The sequence below is a fragment of the Nicotiana tabacum genome, chromosome 19 (assembly GCF_000715075.1).
Source record: "Nicotiana tabacum cultivar K326 chromosome 19, ASM71507v2, whole genome shotgun sequence".
Taxonomy (NCBI): Eukaryota; Viridiplantae; Streptophyta; class Magnoliopsida; order Solanales; family Solanaceae; genus Nicotiana; species Nicotiana tabacum.
Genome location: NC_134098.1, coordinates 113,191,937 through 113,202,037, shown reverse-complemented (window position 1 = coordinate 113,202,037; position 10,101 = coordinate 113,191,937). Strand labels below are relative to the sequence as shown.

General features: G+C 36.6%; 1 protein-coding gene across 7 annotated transcripts; it reads left to right on the top strand.

Annotated features, from left to right (window-relative positions):
• The first annotated feature begins 346 nt into the window (after nt 1-346).
• Nucleotides 347-6,816, top strand: LOC107807873 (protein FAR1-RELATED SEQUENCE 3). 7 transcript variants are annotated; one of them, XM_016632324.2, is made up of 6 exons: nt 347-614; nt 996-3,288; nt 3,448-3,531; nt 3,724-3,873; nt 5,328-5,438; nt 5,698-6,816. In XM_016632324.2, exons 2-5 carry the CDS (start codon nt 1,063-1,065, stop codon nt 5,436-5,438), a joined length of 2,571 nt encoding a protein of 856 aa, XP_016487810.1. In that variant the 5' UTR covers nt 347-614; nt 996-1,062; the 3' UTR covers nt 5,698-6,816. The 7 variants fall into 7 exon arrangements, with proteins under 7 accessions (XP_016487810.1, XP_016487811.1, XP_016487809.1 ...); XM_016632325.2 differs by having other exon boundaries at nt 348-614; nt 5,328-5,442; nt 6,405-6,816; XM_016632323.2 differs by having other exon boundaries at nt 348-614; nt 5,328-5,442; nt 5,701-6,816.
• The last annotated feature ends 3,285 nt before the right edge of the window (nt 6,817-10,101 follow it).

The window sequence follows — 10,101 nt, the reverse complement described above, 5'->3', positions numbered from 1 at the left end:
AATGGAAAAGATAATTAATGTAACAATAAATTATTGGAGTAAGGGATTTAATAATACAATTCAATAAATTTTAAGTAATTTTACAAATATATTGTATTCTAAAATAACTATAGATTTTCTTTTCAAAATGAATAACATGGCATGTAGATGTTGGCAAAATGATAACTTTTTGATAGTTTTATTTTTTTGGACAACTAACAAATAATTTAATAATTTTACTATTATAAAAAAATAATATTGTAACTTTAATATTACATAGAGTAAAGTTAAGCAATTAAATTAAAAAATTTATGTACTAGACTTGAGGACTCAGGTATTCAAAGCTTTACCGGAGTTGCATTGCATTTGACAAAATTAAACTGAAAACTACCAAAAAGAGAAAAAAGAATTAGGACAGTGGAAAAGAGAGCAGAGAAAGTTCTTCATTCTAACAATCCCAGCACCAGCGCGCGCGAGCAGAGAGAGAGAGAGAGAGAGAGAGAGAGAGGAGAGAGGAGAGAGAGCTAGTAGTATCAGTAACACTCTAGCCTAGCCAAGAATCTTTGGAGCACTCCCAACAAATTTTGCTGAAAGTTACATACAATTAGGCTCGAATTTCAGGTTTATATTTTTGGGTAAGATTTAGCCTTCAATTTGTATTCACTTCTAATCCTTTACCCTAATTGCTTAGTTTTTACTCCCGTTAGCATAATCAACCCATATGGCCTGGCTTTGTTTATTACGTTTTTGGTAACAATTAGTACTGCTTTCTGGTGCTGAGATTATATATATTAATAATTTTTTAAGCAGTATTACTTGTTATTTTCTTTGTCCTAAACATTATTGATATCTATTTCCATATAAAGTTTAGTGGAAGGTGTATGCTCATGTGTGTAAAATTGGAGTGTTGGGTTATTCTTTTTTGTTTTTAAATGTATAAAATATTGAGTCACTGGTTACCTTGTTCCATTTCATATGATGTTAAGGCCATCTATTGTTCATTTTCTTTTTACAAGAGATGACAAGAGGACGTTTTGATCAAGAAGAAATTGATTGATCTGTCAATGTCAGTTTCCCAGTAAAATGAATATTGAAGTGATTGATGTAGAAGGGCAGAAGAGGCAAAAAACTGGGGAAATAGCTGCTGAACTAAATCACAATTTTAAACAGGGTTTGCCGGAGAATTTTACTGAAAGAGATGCTATCGTTGAATTTGATGATGGGGAAGAGAAGCCATATGTGGGGATGGAGTTTCAAACAGAAGAAGCAGCAAAGAATTTTTTTGACGCATATGCTAGGCATGTGGGCTTTAGCATACATGTTGGACAGTACAGCCGAGCTAAACCTGACGGCCCTATCATTAGTTGGGACTATTCTTGTTCCAGAGAAGTTGTTAGAAGGAAGAATATAGAGAGTTGCAACGCTATGCTTCGCATAGAGAGGAAAAATTCAGATAGTTGGATTGTGACTAAATTCGTTGAGGATCACAATCATTCAATCGTGAATCCCAGCAAGGTGCATTACCTTCGACCTTGTAAACATTTTGCTGGTGCTTCCAAGACTGTTGGAGAGACACCGGGGGCTCCAACTGTTGTTATGGTTCCGGTGGACGGAAATCATGTATCTGTCAGTTCTAATGAAGGTGTTAAGGATGCTTCTCCTGTGGAGTCAAATCGTGTGACCAAGAACTTTAGCCCTGTCATACCAATAATGTTTATCCAGCCTTGCAGCCGAAAGAGAACACTTGGAAGAGATGCCCATAATCTTCTTGACTATTTCAAAAAAATGCAAGCGGAAAATCCTGGTTTCTACTATGCTATTCAACTTGATGATGAAAATCGCATGACGAATGCTTTTTGGGCTGATGCAAGATCGAGGATAGCTTATAGTCACTTTGGTGATGCTGTTATTTTTGATACAATGTATAGACCAAATCAATTCCAGGTTCCATTTGCTCCATTCACAGGCGTAAATCATCATGGACAAATTGTTTTGTTTGGCTGTGCATTACTCTTAGATGAGTCCGAGTCTTCCTTTACTTGGCTTTTTCGGACCTGGCTATCTGCAATGAATAATCGCCCTCCAGTTTCTATTACAACCGACCAGGATAGAGCTATTAAGGCAGCAGTCAACCAAGTATTACCGGGTACTCGTCATTGCATCTGTAAGTGGCATATCTTACGAGAAGGGCAGGAAAGATTGGCTCACATATATATGGCTCATCCTTCTTTTTATGGGAAGCTGTATAGCTGCATTAACTATTCTGAGACTATTGAGGATTTCGAATTATCTTGGGCCTCTATACTTGATAGGTATGGTCTCAGGAAAAATGAGTGGCTTCAAGCTGTATATAATGCTCGCAACCAGTGGGCTCCAGTATATTTTCGAGATACTTTCTTTGCTGCACTTCCCTCGAACCAGGGTGTAACCTCCTTTTTTGATGGATATGTGAATCAACAGACAACTCTACCAATGTTCTTTAAGCAGTATGAAAGAGCTTTAGAAAGTTCACTTGAAAGGGAAATTCAATCAGATTTTGATACAAATTGCACCACACCAATGCTAAAGACCCCATCTCCAATGGAACAACAAGCATCTAACCTCTACACCAAAAAAGTTTTTGCAAAGTTTCAAGAGGAACTAGTTGAAACTTTTGCCTACACTGCCAATAAGATTGATGGTGATGAGAGACTAAGCAAATTTAGGGTCGCAAAATATGAACAGGATGACAAAGCATACATTGTAATGTTGAATCTTGCCGAGATGAAAGCGAGTTGCAGCTGCCATATGTTTGAGTATTCGGGCATCTTGTGTAGGCACATCTTAACCGTCTTCACAGTGACTAATGTTCTTACAGTTCCGTCCCATTATATACTTAGGAGGTGGACAAGGAATGCAAAAGTTGGACAAGGATCAGAAGAAGACATTGTTAAACAAGGAATTAATTCTCTCTCTTCACGTTTCAACCACTTATGTCTGGAAGCTTTAAGATATGCGGAAGAAGGGGCAGTTTCTGTGGAGACCTATGATGCAGCGATTAGTGCTTTAAGAGACGGGTTGAGTAAGATTTCTATTGTTGCGAAAAATATTATAAGACCCCCTAGCTCACAGGGAAGTGGAAGTACTCAGGATGAGAGCATAAAAAGAACTCTGGCTACTTCTGATACCGCACCATCTTTATGGCCTTGGCAAGATACAATGCCTCGTCATTTTAACCTTAATGATGTCGGTTTACCTGCTGGTGACTTAAATCAGCCCACTATGACACCTGTGGCTATAAATCGTGATGGTGGCCTTGCTGATAATGTGGTATGAGAAGAAAGAAATACCTCTTTTGTAACTTGTATATACATTTCTCAAATTTTTATCTGTCTTTGACTATTTTGTACAAGAAAAGAATGACCTACTCAACTGCCGCAGAGATGAATTAATGCCTTTTCTCTCCTTCACGTATTTTGTTTCATGTAGGTTGTTTATACTTGTTTTAAGTCTATGACATGGGTGATTGAAAACACAACTCCAGCAAGTAAAGTGGCTGTCATCAATTTGAAGGTGTGTACCCTGTTTTAGAAAAGATTTTACTCTGAGTCATACTCTGGCTGAATACGGATAACAGATATACAGTTGATTTGATTTTTCTTCCTCCCTTGAGAAATAAATTTGATCCTCTTAATGTCTAAAATCGGTGGAAATAATAATTTCCTTTGTGAAATTTTATTTGGACATATTTGATACAACTTTCAGTTGCAAGATTATGGCAAGAGCCCAGCAGGGGAAACAGAAGTTCAGTTTAGAGTTACAAGAGTCACTCTGGAGCCAATGCTGAAATCCATGGGTTACATAAGTCAACAGCTTTCACTGCCGGCAAATAGAGTAGCTGTTATCAATTTAAAGGTTTGCATCATGAATTTCAAGATTTTATTCCTATCTCAGAATCTCATTGAAAGAGCTGGGAGCTGTTGAACTGTTGCTTTTCTGCTTCACATATTCTTAATTATATTATTTCAAGTTTGTCAGAATTGGAGCAAAGTAAACTCATTCAGTATGGACATTCTGATTAGTTACATTGGGAGGCATTCTAAAGACTATCTTAATATTAATATTAGATATTCAAATGAGCTTTATTAAGCTTTAACGTGCTTTCCATCTAGTGAATGAGCTTTATTAGATATCACTATGGCGACAGTTCTGAAAATTTTCTTTAGTAGATGGATGATGTAATTTTTCTATCAAGGGAAAGAGAGTTTCTTTCTTTTGATGTTTTGACGATTTTACCACCTGGCACCTGCATACTCGACATACAAGTGAATATGCCTAAATTATGTGAAACAAATAATGGCCTCTGTCCCTTCCCTCTTCCTCCCTTTCATCTTCTGGATGCAGTATCCCTCTGGTGTATAATTATCTCTTAATTATTCGGGTGGAAATGCACCGATAGCTTGGCCATGTATGCTAATGAAATGCTCTGCTGGGCTTTGCTATTAGGGATGGCAATGGGGCGGTGCGGGTGCGGTGCGGGTTTGAACGTTAGCGGGGCGGGGCGGGGCGGGTTCAAATTTTAAATAAATAAAAAAACACGCGGGGCGCGGGGCGGGGATTTAATTTTTTGAACTAAATGATCTCCACAACCCAAAATACAGTGTCATCAATTCATGTGTCTATTATACAATGAATGATCTGGCTTTTGAAATTGTTAGAAGTTTTGAACGTAAATAAAACTAAAAAGAACTGTTATATTCTTAACTGTTATGGAGTTTTAAAAATCTTTACTGATTTTTTTCATCTTTTTGTATTACTCCTTCTCATTTTTGTTTGCCGGTGGAATTCAATTTAAATTCATATGGAAAAAATTTCGTCTTTTATTTTTTGAATCACTTATAAATATTACCATATATAATAGCACTATTCCTTGCTATTTAATTGTTGAAAAAATCTGAAGCCATATATGGCTTGAGAGACAAATAAACAGCGACCCTTCTATGTTTGAAATATATGAATGGAAAATTTAGCTTGTAAAAGGCGATCTATTTTTCTTGTCACAGTCATCTTTTAAAAGGAAAAGAGAGAATTTTTATTTTTGCGGGGCGGGGCCGCCTGCCATTCCTATTTGCTATTTAGTAGTCCTTGATATGACTCTCCAAAGTAACATTCATGACAACTGAAAAGCTAATTATGAAGAGATAATAGATCCTTGTGAAATTTTAGTTAGAAAAGGTGTTCCTCTTGATTATCTACCAGCCTTGAATCGCATTTCTCCTTGTAGATTGAGAGGATTAATGTCAGTTGAATGCAGTGATGTATTGTCCTTTAATATATGAACTGATAGTTTTTATCATTTCCCATCACAGCTTCAAGATACTAAGACACCTTCTGGAGAAACTGAAGTGAAATTTCAAGTTTCAACGGATACTCTAGGATCAATGCTGAGATCGATGGCTTACATTCGTGAACAACTTTGAGTAGGTGAATACTACTTCTCTTGTTATTCTTGTCGATATATAAGAACTAGAAGCATCAATTGATTTATTTGAGATTCTGAAAGATACCCAGTGTTAGAAAGAGAAATTGAATAAATTGCAAGTGTCACCTGGATAGTATTATATATTTTGAGTTGATATATAAGTTGCATACATCAACCTTTAATGATTCAATACCTCTGGTTTAAATTCCTAAGCTTACTCAGTTCCTGATGTTTCTCTATGGAGGTATTCTCTGCAGCAGAATTGGTAAAGGTACATGGATTCATGTGAGTCAAACAAGAATAAGTAATGCACCTTCGATCTGAATCGCTCTGATGAAGCAGTAGCATTCTTTAGAACGATATGCACAGGATCTTTTTGAAGTTAGTAATTGGTATAATAATTTGATGGAAAGAACCTGGCATTAAAGCTGTATACAAGAGGAGAGAAATTTATACAAAAACATGACTCTTTGCAAAGAGCATTCAATCATCAATTTGGACTGGAAAGTTGTACGTGCTCCAAAAGTGTCAAGAAAACAAAGAGTTCATAAAAAGGGAAGACCGGTGCACTAAGCTCCCGCTATGCGCCGGGTCCAGGGAATGGCCAAACCACGGTCTGTTGCACGCTGCATTTTTGTAAGAGGCTGTTTCCACGGCTCGAACCCGTGACCTCCTGGTCACATGGCAGCAACGTTACCAGTTACGCCAAGAGAAAAAAAGAGTTCATACCTTATCCGAAAACATAAGAGTTCACACTGATCCAAACGTGGTTTCTTTATCCTTTGATAGAATCAGGTCTATGGTAAGTCAGAGAAGAACCATTCAAAAGACCAAATTGGAGATATTTGAAGATTGCTCGACTTCTTTTCCTACATCTGTGTTGTTAGTTGCTCATCATCATATAAGAAGTTGTTGTTGATGATGATGGATGACAATAACGAGTTTTTTGCCACATATTATGTAGGAACTCCGTGTAAATTGCTTGTGGAGGCAGAGACAGCACATATTCACAGCTGTAGTTATCTCTAGCAGCCACTCTGTTTGCTCTACTTTCTGTTAGCACTTAGTCTAACTATTCTATGTAGTTGACCGAACTTACCTTGTAGTTGTATGCTGGAAAATTAGTTGTACATGTCTGTGTGGAGGATCTTGCAAAGAATGTAATCATTTTAGGTTAGTAGTAATTGCTGTTTTATTGATAGATACCGGTCAATTTATCCTTTATAGTTTAGGTATAGGTGTAATCTATTATATTCCTATGTAAGCTGCCTGTGCTAATATCACTCCCATGTATGAGGGATATCTCTTGTATTCCGCTAGATGAAAGTTTGAAACCAATTTCATGCAATTTATTGTTCTATCGTCATTACATTTAATTTGATATAGTGTCCATGGTTGAAGGATTGAGTTGATTTGTCTCGAATTCCCTCTGTTCTGTGTATGTACCTTTAGTCCCTCTATTTTGAGTTGCAGCACGTAAACCCCAAGTAATTATCATTACCATTTATTGAATTTCAATTGCTGGCCTTCTGTCCTGAGGTTTAGTGAAATTTTTGATTGTTATCTATCGGAATGTTTCGCATTTTAGATTAGATATGCTAGGAATGCTCAGTATACAATTTCTGAATTTGAACTATAGGAGAGTGTAATATGACCATTAATTTAGCTTCTTCTCAAGTGGGCTAAATTTTCATGACATTTGTCATGACATAATATCCACTATAACAAAATTTGTGGATCATGACATTTGCCATGACATAATATCCACTATTAGGACAAGGATTTCTTGCTATAAATAGAGGAGCTTCTCCCCATTTGTAAACACACCAATTCAAGAGCTTTTCACTCTTGTCTTTCTTTCTCCTCCTTTATTTCATTATAGAGTATATTGTAAGAGAGTGAGTGTTGAGAAACACTTGTGTGAACCCTTTCTTTGGAATGATCTTGTGAGGTTATTCTCTTGAGGTATTTGGGACTAATTAGAGTATTTACTCTAATTTTGTACTCTCTTTTATACTCTTGTTGATATAGTGAAATTGCTCCTCTCCGCTTATGAACGTAGAGCACCTTGACCGAACCACGTTAAATTTGTGTCTTCTTTATCTTCTTTAATTGTCGTTATTATCAACTTGCATAGTCTTTGTTATTGTCATTATAACATTATTTTGCTAAATTCTGCACTACCCGGTTTACCGATCCTAACAAATTGGTATCAGAGCCAGATCTAACCGGATTAGTTTAAATAGCTAAAATGACTCTAGCAAAGTCTTATGTTGAGAAATTTGACCAAAGCGCAAGCTTCAGAATGTGGCAATTAAAGATGGAAGCTATCCTAATTTAGGATGACTTAGATTTGGCACTGCAAGGAAACGAGAAGAAGCCAGATAAAATGACGGACGAGGAGTTTGCCGTCATAGACAAAAAGGCAAAAGCAGGTATTATTTTAAATCTTTCAAATGAGGTTTTGCGTGAAGTTGCAGCAGAAAGCTCAGCCAAAGGCATATGAGAAAAGCTTAAAACCTTATATATGAAAAGAATAGTAGAAAATTGGCTTTACCTAAAGCAAAAACTCTACACTTTTCGTATGGCTGAAGGTACCTATATACTTACTCATCTTGATACTTTTGATTCTCTTCTTATGGATTTAAGTAACATAGATGCTGAAATCAAAGATGAGGATCAAGCTGTGTTATTGCTTGTTTCCTTACCCCAGTCGTTTAAACATATAAGAGATACTATGCTTTATGGAAAGGATAATATCTCTTATAAAGATATCAAATCTATTTTGAAATCAAAAGAACAAATAGATAGAGATATTACTAGGGAAACTAGTGGGAACCAAGGGGAAGGCTTATTCATAAGAGGTAGATCCAATAAGAAAGATTCAAGTAGTGAGAAACCTAAATCAAGGTCAAAATCCAGATACAGAAATGTCATGTGCAAATATTATCATAAGAAATGTCACATTATTTTTTAATGCTTTAAATTTAAAAACAAAGAAAAGCATACAGAAAAGAAAAATGAGCACAAAAATACTAACACTGCCGAAGCAAGTGTAGCTGCTGATGAGACTGAGAAAATTATTTTTTTAGCAACTAATAATAGTTTCAAATCTAACAATGAGTGAATTTTAGATTCGGGTTGTTCTTATCATATGTGTCCCAATCGGGATTTATTTACAACATATGAATCTATTGGAGGTGGAGTTGTCTTGATGGGTAACAATGCTGCCTGCAAAGTTATTGAAAAAGGTACAGTCCGAATCAAAATGTACGATGGTGTGGTGAGAACTCTCACCGATGTTAGACATGTTCCTGACTTGAAGAAAAATCTCATCTCTTTGGGCACTCTAGAATCTCTTGGGTGCAAGTACATAGGTGAATGTGAAGTTCTGAAAATTTCTCATGGTGCTCTTGTGATCATGAAAGCACGCAGATCTGGTACGTTGTATACTCTTTTGGGATCTACTGTTACAAGTGCTTCTGCAGTTTCAATATCAGATAAATCAGATTCAAACATCACCAAATTGTGGCATATGCGATTAGGGCATATGAGTGAAAAAGGTCTTTCCATCCTCAGCAAAAGAGGTCTCTTATGTGGCCAAAGTACCGAAAATATGGAGTTCTGTGAACATTGTGTGTTCGGGAAGCAGAAAAGAGTCAGCTTCAAATCTCCAACGATTCGTAGAACAAAAGGTACTTTGGATTACATTCATTTAGATCTTTGGGGTCCTTCACGTACCCCATCAAAAGGTAATGTCAGGTATATGTTAACTTTCATTGATGATTATTCAAGGAAAGTTTAGGTTTATTTCCTGAAAAATAAAAGTGTTGTTTTCTTAAATTTCAAACAATGGAAAGCTTTGATTGAGAAGCAAACAGGAAAACAGGTTAAGCGGCTTAGAACAGATAATGGCTTGAAATTTTGTAATGATGAATTCAACGAATTTTGCAAGAATGAAGGAATTGCTCGACATCATACTGTGAGAATGACACCTCAGCAAAATGGTGTGGCAGAAAGGATGAATAGAACTCTTTTGGAAAGGGCTCGTTGCATGATTTCAAATGCCGGGTTGACAAACGCCTTTTGGGCAGAAGCTATCTCTACAACTTGTTATATTGTCAATCGAGCTCCTTCTGCACCTTTGAACTTTAAGACTCCAGAGGAAATGTGGTCAGGTACTCCTGCTAATTATTCTGATTTAAAGATATTTGGTTGCCCTGCATACATGCATATAAATAATGGAAAATTAGAGCCAAGGGCTAAAAAATACATTTTCCTTGGGTATGTGATAAGTAGGAATTTTAGCCTATTAATTGCTCTCTTTTACTTGTATTTTGGACCAAAAATACGTGAAGGTATTTCCGGAAATTAACTTAATATGCTTGCTTGCAGGGATTGTTCAAAATGAGCTAAAGGAGCCATAATCAGCTCATAAATAAGTCAAAACTTGAACAAAAACCAAAATTGGGCCAAGCGGTGTGGAATGCGGACCGCGTTAAATAAGTGCGGCCGCGAAAGTATCAACGCAGACGTAGCCATTATTTCACGGTCCGCGATATGAAGAATAAGAGATGATTTTTTGGGCACAAACATGAACGCGGACCGCGACAAGAAGATGCGGCCACGAAAGTACCGACGCGACCGCTATGGGAATTTTG

Coding starts and splice junctions, on each gene's coding strand:
- LOC107807873 (XM_016632324.2), top strand. CDS start 1,063: ATGAATATTGAAGTGATTGATGTAGAAGGGCAGAAGAGGCAAAAAACT. Junction 3,289..3,447: donor GTGGCCTTGCTGATAATGTG/GTATGAGAAGAA, acceptor TGTTTCATGTAG/GTTGTTTATACTTGTTTTAA. Junction 3,874..5,327: donor TAGCTGTTATCAATTTAAAG/GTTTGCATCATG, acceptor TTCCCATCACAG/CTTCAAGATACTAAGACACC.